The 18,756-nt window shown below is 52.9% G+C and overlaps 1 protein-coding gene across 2 annotated transcripts in view; it reads left to right on the forward strand.

Annotated features, from left to right (window-relative positions):
- The window catches only part of MGAT5B (alpha-1,6-mannosylglycoprotein 6-beta-N-acetylglucosaminyltransferase B), a 56,985-nt gene extending 41,937 nt beyond the window's left edge, over positions 1–15,048 (forward strand). The window contains exons 10-18 of one of the 2 annotated variants that reach the window (XM_008499754.2): positions 314–447; positions 1,133–1,263; positions 2,042–2,047; positions 3,633–3,788; positions 5,019–5,165; positions 6,732–6,848; positions 12,886–12,960; positions 13,454–13,731; positions 14,617–15,048. In XM_008499754.2, coding sequence (XP_008497976.1) covers positions 314–447; positions 1,133–1,263; positions 2,042–2,047; positions 3,633–3,788; positions 5,019–5,165; positions 6,732–6,848; positions 12,886–12,960; positions 13,454–13,731; positions 14,617–14,815 — 1,243 coding nt within the window. In that variant the 3' untranslated portion in view covers positions 14,816–15,048. The remainder of the gene's footprint in view (positions 1–313; positions 448–1,132; positions 1,264–2,041; positions 2,048–3,632; positions 3,789–5,018; positions 5,166–6,731; positions 6,849–12,885; positions 12,961–13,453; positions 13,732–14,616) is intronic. The other variant, XM_008499755.2, reaches the window with a different exon arrangement.
- The last annotated feature ends 3,708 nt before the right edge of the window (positions 15,049–18,756 follow it).

Consider the following 18,756-nt stretch of genomic DNA (forward strand, 5'->3'; position numbering starts at 1 on the left):
GGTACTGCTTTTATTATAAATGCATTTGCTCTGGCATTCAGCTGGTTTTGCTCTTCCTGAGCTTCATGCTCCCCTTCTCTCCTTCGTCTTGTACCAGTAATGCCTGCCTCAGCATTCCTGGGATATTGGGAAAAGCATTAACGAGTCTCCAGGAGATACATCACTTCCCCAGCGCTCAGGGAGATGAAAGCCCTGCAAGGGGAAGCGGCAGGTTCAGGAGGGCTCTTTGGGGTGGTCCTGGGGACACCGGGCAGCCCTGGCAGTGGGACTTTCTCAAACCAAGGACCTCCTGAGGTGGTGTCTCCTCTCCCAGGTGCCGTGTCCGGGTCATCGATACCTTTGGGACAGAACCAGCATACAACCACGAGGAATATGCCACGCTGCGTGGGTACCGCACCAACTGGGGCTACTGGAACCTGCAGCCCACCCAGTTCATGACCATGTTCCGTGAGTGGGGGGCCAGGGACGTGGCAGGGTGGGTTCAGGGCCTGCAGACACCCCAGCAGCAGGTCCCAGGCTCTTGGGGAGGTGATGCACGGGCAGTGCCATCCTCCCCAAGATCCACTCCTGCTTCCCACTGCCTGCAGGGAGCTCCTGGATCTGCTTGGGCATCTCTTGGGCTATGGATATTTCACAGGGAGAGAGAGCTGGTTCAGTCCTTCATGAGGGGTTGTTTGCCCCAGCAAAGGCAGAGCAAAAGTCAGAGCAGAGCCAGGAGCTTCGTGCTCTGGGGAGGGGAGATACAGATTGCAAATCCTGGTTTTATTCCAGCTGAAGCTCTGGAGCTGAGAGGCAGCTCAGAGATTTGGCTTTGCATGTGGCATGGAGAAGAGATGGGTTTGTGGGGTAACTCAAACATTGCTTTTTCCTGGCTGGGTAGAGTCCATTTTGTGTCCTTTTTTAAGGCACCTTGCCTTTTAAAGAGCTGCCCAAGCAGGTTGCAAAGCCTGTGCTTTATCAGCTGCTTGGAAGGGGGGATTGGATTCATGGCATTTTTCCTCCAAGCTCCAACCTGGCTCTGGAGCTGGGCTCCTCTCTGCCCTTCTGCTGCCCTGGGGCTGCATCCTCAACACTGATAAGGACCCAGGACCCATTCAGCCAGCCCTGTGTCTTCTCTCCTTGGTGTCCACAGCTCACACCCCTGACAACTCCTTCATGGGCTTTGTGTCAGAGGAGCTCAACAGGACAGAGAAGCAATTCATCAAATCCAACAAAGTGAGCAGCATGGCAGTGGTGTATGGGAAGGAGGCCAGCATCTGGAAGGTGGGTGCCCTCAGGCAGGCAGAGCTGGGGGCTGGCAGCAGCCTCTGGCTGTGCCCCCAAACTTTTGAGGCACAAATCAGAGGGGGTTTTGTAGAGAAACATCCTTGTCTGCTTTGTAGAGGGGAAACTGAGGCTGCTGCTGTGATGTGACATGCCTGGTGCCTCTGAGCAGCCCCTGAACCCTGCTCTTTGCTCCAGGAGATGCTTCCTCCCTGCAGGCTGCTCAGGAGCATTTCAGATCAATGGGTTTAGGTATTAATTATGATGATTGCTCTCAGGTCATTTCCTGGGCTATGACAGGGCTGGTTTGTCTCTGCTTTGGAGTGCTGCCCTCCCACTTGCCTGCCCAAGTCCTGCCTGGGCAGCAGGGATGGGCAGCACCACGGGGCCTTTCTCTATCCATGGTGGTGGCTGGTGCTGGACCCTTCTCCAGCCTTGCTGGGGACTGGTGCTGGTCCTTGCTGGGATCCTGCACTCGGTCACATTTGGTGCATCCTGGCTGAGGCCCCCAGGTTGTAGGATGAAGCCCTTTCCTGTGTTCCCCCAGCCCCAAACTGCTCTGCCAGTCAGCAAAAAGACCAATAACACTCCCAGCCCCTGAAACACCCCCAGCATCTACTGTGCTGGCCAGGAGAAGTGTGTACTCTCCTCTCTCTCATCCAGAGCTACCCAGCTGCTTTTTCTTCCGTAACTTTTAAAAGCAGGGAGCTGATTCCCACTGTCTCTTGATTTATTTCTGGTTTTTCCTCCCTTTGTGCACCACCTGGGGCTGTTCCAGTTGCAGGTACTGTACCACACCAGCTGCTGCTGGGCTTTACCTCTCCACATCCTCTTGAAAGACAAAAGATTTTGCTGGTTTGAGGGCTTGGTCCTCCCAGGCTCCCACATCTGAGACCAACCCCCCCCCTCCCATTATCTGTGTAGCTCAGGGGCTCTCCCAGAACCCCAGTGAAACCCACCAACTCTCATTTCAGGGCACCTGTAAGGTATTTTCTTCTTTTTCTACCATTTCCCTCTCCTTTCTCACTCAGAAGTTTCATCTGAGCTTAGGTAGGTTAATTTGGGAAAGCACTAAAGAGAGTTAAACCCTCAGAAAGGCCATTTCCCTCCACCCTTAGTGCTGTGAACATTTGCTCCTTTTAGCCAGAACTTACAAATACCACCTGTTTCCCCCAAACTGCATGTTTGGGATGATTTATTGCTGAGGGAAGGGGCTGGGGCTGTGGCTGGCTCTTCCTTGTGGCTGTTCCTTGGGGCCAGGCTACCTGAGCACTGCTTTGCATCTTGTGCCAGCCCAGGGAACAAAATAAGGAAGAAGAGGGGATTTTCCTTAGCTTGGGTGATTTTTGAGAAGAAAAAGAGCTCCTCCATCACCTGGAGCTGGCTGCTTATTTGCAAACCTTGGTCCAAGGGCTGTCTCCAGAGCAAGATCTTTTTGGCATTTAGAAACCTTTCATTAGACCAACCTTCTCCTTAGTTCTCATTCCCTGCTCCTCTGAACTTTCTGGTCTCTGGCTTGTGTCAGGACCTGGAGTTCTAATAAACTGGGAAAGGGATGGAAGCAGCTCCTGGTACTGGGATGGAGCAGTGGAAGGGGTCTCCCATGCCACCCCTCTGACTGTGGGATCATCCCACGGGATGGTGCCTGGCACTACCCACGGACAAGAAGCTGTGGTTCACTCCCATCTCCCCTAACCCATTGCGTTAAGGAATTACTCTCAAAACTGGGACAATTTGGGTTTTAGTGGCACCATGGTCAGGTTTTCCACCCATTGCAACACTGGAAAAAGCTGAAGATACAGCTGAAGATACATCCCAAAGGATGGTTCTTGTGTGTTGTGGTTTTGGGGTTTTTTCCCAAGCAAAAAAAAAATTTCCAGTAGAGAAATTGTTAAACTGGAAAGTTGCTGTGAAGTGCAAAAGGAGGAAATTCTCCCAAAGAGGAAAGCTAGTGATCTCCTTCATTTCTCCAGACAGGATTAAATCTGAGTGAGAAAACCCTGGGGAGTTCTTATGTGGAATAAGAGGCAAGGTCCAAGGTCTGGCCTTTGCAAACTTCCCCCTCTATCCCCTGAATCCTTCAGTTCAGCAGTTCCAGAGTGGAAGTTGGCCTTGAAGGTGACAAAGCAGGCAAGGGCTGGAGGTGCCACCATTCAGGGTGCTGCGTCCTCTGGCTGTCCAGGCTCTCTGGGAACCTGGGGTGCTCCAGGATTTGTGTCTGATGGATGTGGAGGGTTCAGGTTTGCAGAGCTTTGGGTTGGGCTGAAACAGGGCAGATGCTCCAGGATGGCAGCTTGAGAGTTAAATCTCCAAGAGGGGTGATCAGCCCCAGGTTCTGGTGCACTTCACCCCTCTGCCTCCCTCCCCAGGGCAAGGAGAAGTTCCTGGCCATCCTCAACAAGTACATGGAGATCCATGGCACTGTTTATTACGAGACACAGAGGCCTCCTGAGGTCCCAGCGTTTGTGAAGAACCATGGGCTGCTGCCACAGCACGAGTTTCAGCAGCTGCTGAGGAAGGCAAAGGTGGGTGACACCAACTGGGTTGTCCCTGGGACCCTTCCCCCTTTAGCAGCCAGCACTGAGGACTCTGTAGCTTGGAGAAATAAAACTTCATTAAAGGAGGGGATGGGGGAGAGGCTGTTATCTGTCATCTTTGCTGCTCCCAGGCACTATCAGCAGGGCTAATCAGCCAGCAGAGCTCCTCCTTTCAGACCAAGAGGTCTCTGATGAGTTTCCACTTGCTGAGCAGCCCCAGAGCCCAAAGTCTCCTGATTAATTCCTGTACTGCTAAGTGGGGTCCATGGCTGTGATAAAAATAAATGGGATTCTCAGAGACAGTGTGAGGGGGGCAGGCACATCCTGGTTGCTTGCAGCTGGTGCCTGGGGAAAATGCTGCTGGTTGTCCAGCCCCAGTGGCTTTGGCAAACCAACATTTCTCTGTACAGGACCAATCATAGAATTGTTTTAGTTGGGAAACACCTGTAAGTTCATGAAGCCCAAGCACTGACTCAGCACTGCTAAGGCCACCACTAAACCACATCCCTCAGCACAACACCTACCTGGCTTTTCAGTCCCTTCGGGGATGGTGACACCACTGCTGCTCTGAGCAGCCCGTGTCAAGGCCTCACAACCATTTGGATGAGTTGGTTTTTTCCTAATATTTTCCTAATATTCACTCTGAACCTCCCCAAATATATGAAAGTTGTAGCCACCACCACAGGGAAACTTGCAGCTCCTGCCCACCCTGTTGCTTTCTTCTTTTAGTACGTAGTAATTGTTGGTTTAGTACATTGAAGCTATGGGACATTGAACCCCATGGAGTATGGGACGTTGAACCCCATGGAGTATGGGACGTTGAACCCCATGGAGTATGGGATGTTGAACCCCAGGGAGTATGGGATGTTGAACCCCAGGGAGTATGGGATGTTGAACCCCATGGAGTATGGGACATTGAACCCCATGGAGTATGGGACGTTGAACCCCATGGAGTATGGGACATTGAACCCCATGGAGTATGGGACGTTGAACCCCATGGAGTATGGGACATTGAACCCCATGGAGTATGGGACATTGAACCCCATGGAGTATGGGACATTGAACCCCAGGGAGTATGGGATGTTGAATGGACCTGCCTTTAGAGGCTTGGTGTGCAGAACCAGGGCAGCAGGGAGGGATGCTGGTGGGTTATTGGGGACATTTACCTCTAGGGTTGGTTGGTTTTGCTCACCAGCATGTGGATTTCCTCCCTGGCAGCTCTTCATTGGCTTTGGGTTCCCCTATGAGGGTCCTGCCCCCCTGGAGGCCATCGCCAATGGCTGCGTCTTCCTGCAGGCGCGGTTCCACCCCCCCCACAGCTCCCTCAACCACGAGTTCTTCCGTGGGAAGCCAACATCCAGAGAGGTGAGTGGAGAGGGACACCCCCTTCACCCCAGGGTTTGGGCTGGAGCAATTGCTAAACTGAGTTTCTTTTTTTTTGGGGGGGGGGATGGGGTGAGATTTCCTCCAAACGCAGAAGTGTGGATGGGATCCCCTCTCCCATCCTTGCACGGGCTCCAGCTGGAGAGTTTGGGATGCAAGGGGCCTTGCTGGGGGGCTGCAGTGCCAAAGGAGGATTGTAGAATCCCAGATTGCTTTGGCTTGGAAGGGACCTTCAAGATCATGGAGTTCCAGCACCCTGCCATGGGATGCCTCCCCCTAAACAAGGATGCTCCAAGCCCCATCCAACCTGGCCTTGATCCACCTTGAGAAGGTGGCACGGGAGACTCATTCAGCCCCCAGCCAGCTCCTTCCCCATCAGCTCCATGCAGACTCTGCATCTTGCTCCCCAGCTCCTGCTCCTCCCTGAGCAGCCCCAGGACCTCTGTGGTGCTGCAAGGGTAGGAAATCCCTCCCAGCCCTGCCCATCTCTGGGAATTCAATCTAAGTGCAGCAGGAACTCTTTAAAAGTTAAAGGCTTGAGAAAATTGCCTCTTTTATTATTAATAAAGTGGATAATGGAGTGCAACCATCCCTCCTGCTGAGAAGGGCTTTGTGGGGGCTGTGTGGTTCAGCCCTGCCACAGCCTGGCTCAGCAGTGCTCACTGTGGGGTTGGGGGGACAGGGATGTCCTGCACCCCGGGGTCAGACCCACACACCCCACCTGTGAGCACCCACAGCTCCCATCCCAGGTGGCCAGGGCTGTGGGATGCTCTGGGGTGTTTGTATGCTGGAGGGGAAGGAGGTGAGCAATCTGTCAGCTGAAAATGAGGCAGGAGAACAGTCTGGAGAGTGGAAGGCAGACTGTGCCCTGCTCTCCTTCTCCAGCTGGCAGGACCCTCTGCTACACTTTGCAGTACCCCCAGCATCCTCTCTTTTCCTGTCCTGAGATCCAGGGCTCTGGCTGCCTTGCAGCAATGAGGGACTGAAAAGGCAGCTCAAGGGATGAAATGAGAGATACATCCCCAAAAACTGCCTGAGCTGAGGAAGGTGGCTGTGGGGAAGCAGTGCAGGGGCTGCCTGTGGCACTGGAGTGATGCAGGGAAGCTTCCAGTGTTGCTTTCTCCTAGTGCCAGTCTTCCCCTGCCTTGGGGGGGATGGGTTTTCTCTCTGCCATGTTGCTGGAGCTGGCAAATCTGAGGGATTTGGTGTCTTTCTAGAGCCTTCCTGCTTTGGTCAGTTTTTCCTGCTGCACTTGTGCAAACAATCATCCAGGTCCAGCTGAGGTGTTCCCCCTTATGGAGATGGGAATATTCAGGGCAGCAGAGGCAGTTCCATAGTTGATGGGAATGGGGCTTCCCAACCCAGTGGGAACTTCAGAGCCTGAAGTTAGGGGGTTCACTCACAGGAAAACTTGTTTCCAGCCCATGTGTAAAGGTTTAAAACCCCAACGTGTCTGTGCCTGCTGCTTGTCTGCAGCTGCTCTGAGCTGTTGGCAGCAGCCATTCTGGCAGGGATTGCCCAAACCAGCTCACCCTGCTCTGCTTTTAGGTGTCCTCCCAGCACCCATATGCTGAGGAGTTCATTGGGAAGCCACACGTGTGGACTGTTGACTACAACAACTCCGAGGAGTTTGAAGCTGCTATCAAAACCATCATGAGGAGCCAGGTAGGGCTCAGAGGAGGTGGTGGGATGAGATCCTTGTCACTGGGGTTGCAGTGGCCACTGGTGCCTGGCTTTCCCTTTTCTTTCTTTGCTTCTCCTTGGAAATTATTTCCATGTGCAGAGCAGGAATTCTCCTCTCCTGCTGCTCTGGGGAGGGGGTGGGCTCTTCTGTTGCTTTGGTCCTGAGTGTTGTAGACATTTCCCTAGAGCAGAGTCTTTGGGGGATCCCAGGGGATCTTCCAGGCAGAGCTGGAGGAAGGGGAAGGTGAGATAAGGGATGAGGTCTGGGACAAGGAGACTGAGGTAGCTGGAGATGTGCAGCAGTGCTGGGACCTGGGGTGCAGCAAAGATAAACCCCGAGAGCATCTCCCTACAAATAGCCTGAGAGCTGCCAACCTCTCTGCTTGCCTTTTCCCCTCTCACTGCTCATCCTTATCATTGGGATTGAGCACATGGATAGGGATAGCCCCAGGAGCTGCCTCTGTGGAAGCTGCAGGGATGTGAGGAAGGGAGGGGACGTGGAACCCCCTGGGAAGGCAATGCTCCCGCTGCACCCTGCAAACCCTCTCATGAATATTTTCCTCCTGCCCTGTGGCAGGAGCCTTTCAAGTTCTCCAGATTATTAAAGTCAATTTTCCTGGAGGGGAGAAAAGTGCTGATCTCTGTTTTTCTGGCAGTTTGCTTGGCTGGGGATGAATCGTGCCCTGGTGAGGACACAGCAAGGTGCAGTCAAACCAGGGGCTGGGGAGGGGGTTCAGAGTTCTCCTTACCAGGTGGGATTTGGGTGAAAACAGGGGTGATGCTGGCCAGAGAGGTCTCCACGTTAGAGGCTTCAGAGGTGGCAGTTTGAGGACTTGATCCGACTGCTAAACCTGTGAAATCTGCCCAGGTCTGGCACCTTCTCCCAGGTGATCCCCACAGCTCTTCACCCCCAGCTGATTTTTTTTTTTTTGAGTTTGCAAAGACTGAGCAAACCCAGCTCATGTTGTTTTGCACATTCATTCTGGTTATCTGCATTAAAATTAAATGAAAAATAATGCTATCCCTGCTGCTGAGCTGCCAGGCAGCTGTCAGCTCTTTACCCTCCACCATCTGGGCTGTGGAGATGGCCCCAGAGCAAAGGCAACGCCGTGGGTGGGCAGCTGGGAGCTGCTGGTCTCTCTTTTCTCAGGAGAGAGGAGGAAATTTTTACTTCTTCCAGAAAGCTGAAAGAAAATGGTGAAGCCCAGTGCTGCTGTGCCATTAAAATAGAGGAAAAAAAAGAGTGGAGGATTCAAGGGAAGGGGGGGAAAGGGCTCTGCTGGCTCCTGAGCAGCTGTGTTGTGCTACAGTGGCAGCTGGATGTGCAGCAGGGTATTTAATGCTTAGTGAGAATTGTGGTTTAGAGAAAAAAGTGGGATTTTTAGGAAGGATTTGGTGGTGTGATGGGCACTGAGCAGAGGGAGCTGGTGTGGGGACCCCCTTGCTCTGGCAGTGGGTGCTCACTGGCCCTGTGCCCATCCCTGTTGCACCCAAAGGTGAGCTCCCATCTCTGACTTTCTCCCCACTCCTGCTCTTGATGTCCTCCTGCCCTCATTTCCCATTTCTCCAGTTTCTCATTTCTCCTGTTCTCATTTCATTCACACTTTTCCAGATGCTAAAGAGCTGCTGGGGGGAAGCAGAGCTGGAGCAAGGGTGAGCATAGCACCAGGACAAGGTGTGGTCAGGCATCCCAGGTGGCTGCTCTCCATTCCCATCCCACCATGACCCCACACACAGCTAGAGAAACTTTCTCCTCTGGGAATGAGCAGCCAAAACTGCCTCTCCAAAACCTGATTTTGGAGGACTCTGGCTGCACCCATCACCCCCCCACCCTGAGGTCCCCTCTCACGAAGCATCCCAGCCCCTGCCATCGACTCCTGGGGATTGAAGTCCTGAACTGGCCTTGGATGAATAAAACCAGGCACTGCTGGCACTGAAAAGAGGCAGTGGCTCTGGAGGGAAGTGATGCCTTTCCACAGGGTTAATCCCACAACTCACCCCTCTGAGTTTCCTTTAAAGATATTATGTAAATTCTCCTGCAGTGGAGCACAGGGATCAGTGGGAATAACTTCCAGCAACTTCTTTTTTCCCCCCTCTTTTTTCCCCCACTTTTTTCAATAGAAAGCTCTGCTTTATTAGAGTTGCTGTCAAGGCAATTAAGCCTAAAAGTTGACCAACCTTACAGGTTTGAAAGCCTTGTTATGGGCTTTGGCTTCAGGAATCCCATGGTATCTTGTCTTTAAAATATTCCTCGTGCCAGCAGGAACTGAAAGCAAGGGCAGGAGGAGCAGCTGAAAGCCCATGGCTGGGCAGTTCAGTGTTGCTGCTCCCAGCCAGGTACTTGGAGACACTGTTTTCCTGATTCCTTTTTCTTTCCTGAAGGTGAGATGGGGTGTTTTGTTATCAGAACATTTAACAAGACAGTCTGTGTTTCAGAATGACCACTATCAATTTATTTTTTTTCACTCCAAACGTTTCATATCAACAGTGATTTTTCATTTCAACATTACTGGAATGAAATAATAGGTTTTTCTTGCCCATCTGCCTGCCTTTGTTTGAAAAGGCCCTGGCAGTTTATTGAAAGAAGGCCCAGATCCAAAATGATGCATTTCCCTTTGCTTCACTGATCTAAACAGATTGCTGAACCTGAAACACAGCATTGTTCCCTTCCTTGATGGCTGGAAACTCTGGAAATTGAAAACTGACCTGAAATGGGTTTTCTTTTTTCTTCCTTTTTCTTCTTTCTTCTTCTTTTTTTCTTCCTTTTTCTTCCTTTTTCTCCCTTTTTCTCCCTTTTTCTCCCTTTTTCTCCCTTTTTCTCCCTTTTTCTCCCTTTTTCTCCCTTTTTCTTCCTTTTTCTTCCTTTTTCTTCTCCCTCCTTCTGTCTTCTGTCCTCTTCTGTCTTCAGTCTTCTTTTCTCTTCTCTTTTCCTCTTTTTTCTTCCTTTTTCTTCTTTTTTTCTTCTTTTTCCTTCTTTCTCCTTTCTCCTTCTTTCTTCTCCTTTCTCCTCCCTTTTGTTCTCCTTTCTCTCCTCCTTTCTCTCCTCCTTTCTCTCCTCCTTTCTCTCCTCCTTTCTCTCCTCCTTTTTCTTCTCCCTCTTCCTTTTTCTTTTATTTTTTCTTTTTCCCTCCCTCCTGACAGTACCTGCCAGTAACTCTATGCTCAGGCTAACAGCCAAGCTGACTTTGGGTCAGAGCATGGTGGCTCTGGGGATTTGCTGCTGCTTCAGCAGTATTTTAGGTTCCTCTGTGCCTGTCCCTGGCCAGGGGACTCCACAGCCATCCCCATGTGTCCTGCAGACAGCCAGAGCTGGCTGAGCATCCTTTGGGGGGTGTGGAGCTGCTGGCAGGGCTGGTGCTGGGTTGTCCCAGTTAAGGAGCTGAGATGCTGCTGGCATCCTTTGCCAACTCAGATTTGCTTAAAACCAACTTTTCCTTCTAAACTGTGGCTTGGGTTTACAACATTGTGGGGTTTTTATCCCAAGAAAAGCCCTTGTGCTCCCCTCCCTTGGCCTTTTGGAGGTGGCACCCACTCCAGGTCACCCTGCAGCTGCTGGGGAAGGGTTTTTGCAAGCTTTGCCTCTGCCTTTCATCCCTCCTGGGAGTGGTTTTGGGTTTCCCTGGTGGTTCACATCCCTGACCTGTCCCCCCTCTATCCCAGAGATCCATGGGGACAAGAGGTCCCCTCGAGAGGCAAATTGTGTCCTCCTGGGCAAAGGGATGCTGCGGGGATTGTCCTGGTGATGGATTATGGCTGGTAGCCAGAGGTTAGAGCCTGGAGGAGAGGTTTGCAGGCACCACCATTTTCTTGGCCTTCAGCTTTTCCCACTGTCAGAAATAGTCCTTGCACAAGCAGTTTAATAGGCCCAATATTCTGGAGTAGTGAAGGGAGAAGGCTTCATTGCATCTAAGTCAAACATACAGGAATGTAATGGGAAATTATACATTTCAGACTGTGCTTGGAAGCTTGATGCATTAAATATCACAGTGCAAATAGCTGGTGGAAGTGTTCCCAGCCTGCTGGTAGGTGCCAGCAGAGAATTGCCTTATTTGCTACTTATTTACCTGATGAAGTTTGGATGATTTTCTTTCTTTCTTTCTTTTCCTTGTGAGTGAGAGAGACTTTGACTGCTCTCTTCAGCTCTGGGATTGCTGCTGAAGACTCCAAACCCAGGACTCATGGCAGGATCCCCCTCCCAGGCTCCAGAGGGAGCAGGGGGAACAACACAGGATCAGAGCCCTCCAGCCCCAGTGCTCTCCATCAGCCAAGTGGGGAGTTACTGGTGCTTGGCTGATGGAGAGCACTGGGGCTGGAGGGCTCTGATCCTCTGTTGTCCCCCCCCTTGGGGGGCAAAATCCATCTTCCCTGAGCCCCCTGCTCCCTCTGGAGCCCCAGTGGGGTGATGTCCAAAATGCAGCAGTCCACATCTTGGAGCTCTCCTCCTCCTCCCTGGGTCTCCAGGGAGATCCAGGTGGCAGGAGCAGCCTTCACCATGTGGCTGTCAAGAGGAGGCCAAGCCTGTCAGCTTTTAATTAAACAATTATCTTCCTGAAGCTGGCATTTTCTCTCAGGCCTGGGTGCATGAGCTGAATCCTAATGAGAGCAGGAGAGGAGAGCACAGGAGCCTTTGGGGGATCCCCTGCGTGGAGAAGTGGTCCATGGGGGTGATGGGTTTGGAGGAGCAGGGGGACCCTGAGCTGAGCCTGTGGGATCTCAGCACCCACTCCATCACCTCTGGGTGCAGGGAAGTTTTCTGCCCCCACCCCACAATCAGCTTTTGGGGGGAAAAGAGGCTGGTTTTTTTACAGAATTCCATCCACACAGTTCCTGGGGTGCTGGGGTCCTGAGAAAAAGCCCCTCAACATTGTGATGTTGAGACCAAGAGCTGCTGCTGCTTCCCAGAGGAACTTTGGGGTGGGGATGTGTTTGGGGTTTTTCTCCCCTGAATGGTTCACCTCTCCAGCTCAGCTCCAGCTGGGTTTGCTTTGTGGATTCTGTCCCAGTGAACTGAGCACCCCGCAGGAACTGGGAGGCAGGATGAGTGCCTGTCAGGGAGCCCCCCTTGCTCAGTCTGCAGAGCTGTAAGGAGACAGAGCCCCTGGGACTTCCATCCCTGCTGGGGTCTCAGCTGGGGTCTTGCTGGCAGAGAGATGTTCAGATGGAGCTTCATGGCAGGCTGAGCCTTTGAGCTGGGGTTTGACAGGTACTTCAAAAGGAGAGAGCTATTTTGGAGGTGTAGAGCTCAGAAAGTAGAAGCAACTGTGTTTTCCAGATAAATCAGATTTGGGATGGGTTTGCACAAAAGTGCAGACTTGCACGGGAGGGAGAAGGGGGTCCCAGAACCAGCCCCTTCCATGCACCCGTGTCCTGTGGCTCATGGAACATTTCGCTGGAAAAATAAGGGAGTGTGGAAAAATCTGTCTTCCCAGGGCAGAAAGTTCCTTAAAAAAATAATTATTTTCCAGGGGCAGGGGATGCCCCAGTGACACAGCTCTCCTGTCAGGGCTCTTCCCAAGGGGGAAATCCTGGCTGACCCCAGGCCATGCACTGACCCTGCTGGAGGGCAGCTCTGGGTTCAGTTACCAGTCCCAACTCCTCTCTCTGTTTCATCAATCACCACCCCCTTGCCCACAGCTGCCAAGTGGTTTTTGGGCTGAAACACTTTGTACTTGCATTGCGGGTGACCCACTGCATGAAAATTGATTTTCTTTTGTAACTTACCAAAATGAAGAAAAGTGAGATGAAAGTGGGACAGGGTGACTTTGTTTTCACCAGGTACATGGCTTGAACTCCAATTAATCCTTCACTCTTTTTCCCTTTATGGCTTTGTGAAGTTTTCCCAGTCTCGGTTCTCTGCCCAGACACGAGCTGTGGGATGCAGGGGGGGGGAGAGCCAGGGCCCTGGGCAGTGGGGTCTCAGAGCACCAGCCCAGGGGGAGGAGGAGGAGGAAGAGGGGGAGAAAGAGGAGGAGGAGGCTGTCCCCTCTTGCTGCCCATGCTCTGCTCTTCCCCTGCACAGGTGGACCCTTACCTGCCTTACGAGTACACCTGCGAGGGGATGCTGGAGCGGATCCATGCCTACATCCAGCACCAGGTGGGGAGCATCCCTGTTCTCCTGGCCAACCAATCCTGGTCCTCCCTGGAGGACACATCTTTGTTCTACCTGGAGAACTATCCCTCTTCTCCCACGGGATTCCTCTGGACAAGCAACTGCTGACCCACTGCATCCCCCCCAGTGAGGGAGCACAGCTCCTGTGCAGCCACATGGTGAAGCTGCTCCTGCCATCTCTGCAGGAGACGGGGGCTGGGGGAGATTTGTCATCAGCAAAAGGTGTTGAGGGTTGGTGGAGGCTGGCTGGGGTGGTGGGGGTTGCTCAAGACCTGTCTGTTGTGAAGAATAAGGCAACATTGGAGGTGGCTGGTGCCTTCATCTCCCACAGCAGAAGATGCTGACTTCAAGTGACTTCAGCCTGAGGAGCACAGTCAGCAGCCCAAGCATTCTCCTGTCCCACCAGCAGCCTTCCTTCCCCTTCCCCATCCCCACCCTCTCCCTCCAGTCACTGACCCATTGTTTTCTCTCCCCTTAGGATTTCTGCACCACTCTGCCATCTCCTCCTCCGCCACCCAAGGCCAAGAGTCCTGCTATGCAAAGCCCTCCAAACCCACTGGCCCTGTCTCCCAATGCCACTCACCTGGTGTGGTCCCCCAGCTCCAGGCAGGATCCCCATTCCTGGCCCCCTCTGGATTCCCTCCAGGTGTGGCTGTCTGAGCCCCATCACACCTGCACCGAGACGTGCCGGCGGCACGGGCTGGTCTGTGAGCCCACCTTCTTCAGGTTCCTCAACAAGAAGGAGGTGTTCCTCCAGTGAGTTGTCACCTTCTGAGTAGGGAGGAGGTGGGGGGCATCATCCAGATGATTTTCCCTTTGCTTTCCCCATCCCCATCCCCCCTTTTTCCCCAGCTTCACACTTCAGAGGGCAGCGATCGCCTTTCCAGGCACGTTTCCTCCTCTCTCCCACCCCATCCCTCTCCACCTCCTCCACGCTCTCTTTTTCTGTATTTTTTTTTTTAACATCTTTCTCTTTAAAATTGCATTTTGAACACAGAGCAGTGGGGTTTTAATAGAGCATAAATCTGCCACCAGGCTGCGAGCTGCTCTATGGGCAATTAAAACATGAGCGTTGCTGCTGGTGCCACGCTGGTCAGGGCGTCCTGCTGAGACTTTTATGTGATAAATGAGGGATGGGGATTGGATTTCACTCCCTCCCCTCCATGACCCCCTCCAGACCTTAGAAAACGAGCTGGCTCAGGGTCTCCCTGATGGGAAGTTTTGGGGAAGGTGAAGCCAGTGCTGCTGCTCTGTCTGCAGGCACAGGCAGGGAGGGAGGAGATGGGTGCTGAGACCCCCCCTGGGCATTTCTGCTGCTCCTGGGGGTGTTTGGTGGTGCCCACCCTGGTTTTGCTTGTTCAGCCTGGCTAGCAGGGGACACGGGGGCATCTGCTGCACTCCTGTGACTTTGCAGGGGACATTTGGTGCTGTGGGAGGTATCCACAGACCCGCTGGTGGATTTTGGATTTCCTGAGTCATCCAGAGCACAGAGAAAAATCGGGGCAGGTGGTCTCTGGGTTGAGTTGCACCCTTACTGCTTGGGGTGTTGGGCTGGGGACGAGCATTCACATCTAGCCAAACATAGAGCTTGTGGTTCCTGTCCTCTTCACCTGAAATACCCCTCTTGGCCTTTGTTCCCAGGCTCAGCATCACCTGTGACAGCACCGAGTCGGAGATGAACCACCTGTACCCAGCGGTGGCCGAGGGTGTCCACGAGTGTTACCTCCAGAAGGAGCCCCTGCTTTTCAGCTGTGCAGGCTACAACACCAAGTACAGGCGCCTCTGCCCCTGCCGGGACTACCGCAAGGGACAAGTGGCTCTGTGCAGGGACTGCTTGTGACCTGGCAGCTGTCCCCTGCTCCTCGGTGACACGCCGCCTGCGGCCGCTGGCTTTTTCTCCAAGCTTCTTTCTGCAGGAGCTGAGGGAGGTGGGAGAGGTCCCTCCCCAGGGCTGTCAGAACTCTGAGGGTTGTTTTGTCAGCTGTCAATGACCACGTCCTGACCTTTGGTGTCGTTTCCTTCTCGAGGAGCATCGTCCCATCGCATCGGAACCCACCTGGACCTGGTGGCACTGGGATGGGGTAGTGGGGAGAGGAGGGGAGGTGGGGACACCCTTCCCTTCTCTGGCAATGGGACAAGCCACCAGCAGACTGCAGTGTCAGGGGATTCACCCTCTTCAAGCATCCTAGGTTGTTCTATTTATTGATTTTTTTTTTTTAACCCTGTCCCCTGACAAGTGGTAAATTAAAGGGGAAGCAACACCCAGCCCTTCTGTGGGAGTTATTGGGAAAAGCTGTGCTGGGGGCTCTGAGGGGGTTGTGTGGAGGAATCCCAAGGAGAGAAGCTGGGTTGGATGGATCCAGTGGGGTCTGCACCCACAGTGTGCCTGGGAGGAGCCATCAAGGGCTGGCTGACCCCAACCCCCCCCTATCCCATCCCCTGGGTGGGATTTTTCCCCTGGCTTGAGGGAACTGGTGGAGAGCAGTGACATGGCACAATGAGGACATGATGGCTCCTCCACACTGCCCCAGCCCCTCCTCAGAGCAGGGAGTTGGGAGAAAATCCCCTTCCAGTTGTGTGACAGCCTGGGGCAGCCCCCCCACCCCCCTCTGCTTGTCCCAGGCATGGGGACACTTCATGGTGTCCACATTCCCTGGGCCAAACCCCCCGTGGGCAGAGCAGGAGCTGGAGCTGCTGCCATTCTCCTGGAGCCATTTGTCATCCTCAGCACAAAACTGGGGTGGCAGCTTCCATCCCACTGCCGTGCCAGGCAAGGAGAGGGATTGATGAAGTCATCTGGGGGTCCTGTGTGTAACTAAAAGCAAGGCAGCCCTGTCTTTGTCCCTTCTGCTTTTCCCCAGCATCTTTCATCTTGGTCTCAACATCACCTGGTAAAGGCTCCTTCATTGCTCACCCTGGCTGCTGTGAGCCCTGGGTGGGCTGGAGCTGGCCCAGGGGAGGAACAGGGGGATTTGCAAGCACGAACCAGCAGTAATTCACTTCCCAGGGTTGCACGGACCAAATAAAACCTGGATTTGTAGGAGATCTAAACCAGCTTTAAAGACCAAGAGGCTGGAGGTACCTCTGGAGGCAGCACATCAGCTCCCTGGGCACCTTTCTCTGCCTGTTCTGCTTTTAAAGCAGGCAGCATCCCTCAGCAGCTCAGCCCCTGCCTCCTGCCCCAGAGAGCCCAAATCCTCCCCTGCCAGCAGCATTTTCATCCCAGCTGCAATGAGAGGTGTCCGGATCACCCGTGGAGCCACCAGGGGAGACCCTGGGCTGGCTGCAGCCTTGTTGGATCTCCAGCCAGGCTGGAAATTTGGGGGCTGGGGCCATGCAATGCTCTGCTGTGTCCCCTTCTGTCTCTGCCCCAGCAGCTGGCACCCAGCCCTGCTCTCAGTGCTGCCCTGAACCTCCCCTGTTGGCTCCTGGGGGGGTGCACCCACACCTGGGGTCCTCAGGGAAACCCCCCCCTTCCTCATCCCAAAACCCCTCCTGGTGTCTGGCTCAGTAATCCAGTGGTGGGGGCTCAGGGCTCACTCAGTTCTTTTTTGGGTGAAAAATTGGAACTGAATTGTTTGTGATGTGGCAGTGCCAGGGCTGGCACTGTTCAGGAAGGAGATTGAGGTGCTGGAGCAGGTCCAAAGGAGGCAACTGGGCTGGTGAAGGGACTCGAGCACAGATCCTATGAGGAGAGGCTGAGGGAGCTGGGGGTGTTGAGGCTGGAGAAGAGGAAGCTCAGGGGAGACCTCATCACTCTCTGCAACTCCCTGAAAGGAGGTTGGAGCCAGGGGGGGGTTGGGCTCTTTTCCCAGGCAACTCTCAGCAAGACAAGAGGGCACAAAGGGTCTCAAGTTGTGCCAGGGGAGGTTTAGGTTGGAGATGAGAAAGAATTTCTTTCTGGAGAGGGTGATCAGGCATTGGAATGGGCTGCCCAGGGAAGTAGTGGATTCTCCGTGTCTGGAGATCTTTCCAAAGAGCCTGGATGTGGCACTGAGTGCCATGGGCTGGGAACCACGGGGGGAGTGGATCAAGGGTTGGACTTGATGAGCTCTGAGGTCCCTTCCAACCCAGCCCATTCTATGATTCTATGATCAGGTCCTGGGCAACCCAGGGTGGAGGTGACAGCAAGGGATGGAAGTGCTGGGCTGGCAGTGGGTCCTGGAGGAGGTGGCTTCAAAAAAAAAAAAAAAAAAGGGACTTTTTCACCTGGAAATGTTTTTTCTCTGCCTGGTCCTGGTCCTCGCTATGCCTGAGCATCTCACTGCCTTCCTGGGCCCTTTTCTGAGCAAGTCTCCCCAGCCAGGACATGTTTCCATTTGGAAGGGACAGCTGAGGATGATGCAGCCAGAAAATGCACTTTTTATTAAGAGAGAGCAAGGAAGAGATTTAAAAGGAAGCCAAGATGCTGCCATATGAAAGGGATTCTAATTACCCCAGCTAATTACAACAAATAAATCTGCAGTTTGGGGGAAGAGAAGGGGAAGCAGTGTCAAAACTATGAATAAAATCAAACAATTACAAACCAAACAAGGACCTGTCAGCTGCACCCTCTGACGTTGGGTGGATGTGACAGATCATGCAGCAAGAGGAGCCCATGTGGGGAGCTTCTGGGGTCTCCTGGGGGGGAATTGGACCTTTTGGTGGCATCTCTGGCAGCACCACAATGGGTAGAGCCCCCTGGAAGGTATTTGGTTTGGGTCTTTAAACCTTTTTTTCCTCTTCTGGCAGCTGTGAAGCCAGGCCAGGCACATCAAAAGAATGATATTGTTCTGGAAATCCATTTTCCATACCTAGAAATGGAGCCAGGGGTGATTTCTGTTTCTGAGCATCGCTCTTCTTAGTAGGTTCTTCTTTAAGGTTGTTGTTTGGGTTTTTTTAACCTTATTTTTCACGTCAATGGCATCAGAACCTTCCCTTACCAGTGCAGCTGGGGCAGCAGAGGGGCCTGGATAGTGGGTGTGTGGTCCCTGTGTCCCCTCTCAGTGTCCTGCTGCCAGCTGAGCATCTCTCAGTCCCACAGCAGCATCTCCCCCTGCAGAGGTTCAGGCTCTGGAGCAGCAGTTTGGGCTGTGAATCTCCATCAGAGGGAGGTAAGAGAGCTGCTCTGCTCTGGGGCTTTCTCAGGAAACTGCTAAGCAGCTTTTCCCTTATCAGCAGGTGGGAAAAATAGCAAATTATATTCATGATGTGGACAGTCAAGGCAAGAGAAACTCATTTATTTCCCCTAACAGGTTTATCACTGGATCAAGGAGCTGCTGAAGATGTGAGCAGGGGGGGATTTCTTTTTCCCCTGGGTGATGGATCTGCTGCCTGCCAGCCTTGGCTGATGGACCCCTGGTTGGGACTCCTGGCTCATGGGTTTCAAGGTCTTGTTTTAAATTGAGTCCTGTCAGCCTGGGGTCACACTTTTTGTCTTTTTTTTTTCTTTTTCTTTTTGTCTTTTTTTTTCCTCCCTTCAGAAGAACTAAACAAATGCATTTCTTCTCCTGTACCCTTCCCTCCTTGCTCCCTCCCTTTGGCAGAGGCAGAACCATAAAGAAAGTGAACAACCTGGAAATCTGCCTCAGCCTTAATGAGTGAAAGGAGCACTGAATTTTTTCCCTTTTTGCTTGCTTTTTTTTTTTTTTTTTTTTTTTAATTTTTTTGTTGAGAGGGCTTGGGGTGGGTGAAACCCCCTTGGAAAGCTGTGAGGCTGAATGTTCCCTTTCTTATCAGCCACAGCAGTGATGCCCAGTGACACTCATTGTGGCTCGTTAGCACAAAGCCATTAAACCCCTG

The sequence above is a fragment of the Calypte anna genome, chromosome 18 (assembly GCF_003957555.1).
Source record: "Calypte anna isolate BGI_N300 chromosome 18, bCalAnn1_v1.p, whole genome shotgun sequence".
Taxonomy (NCBI): Eukaryota; Metazoa; Chordata; class Aves; order Apodiformes; family Trochilidae; genus Calypte; species Calypte anna.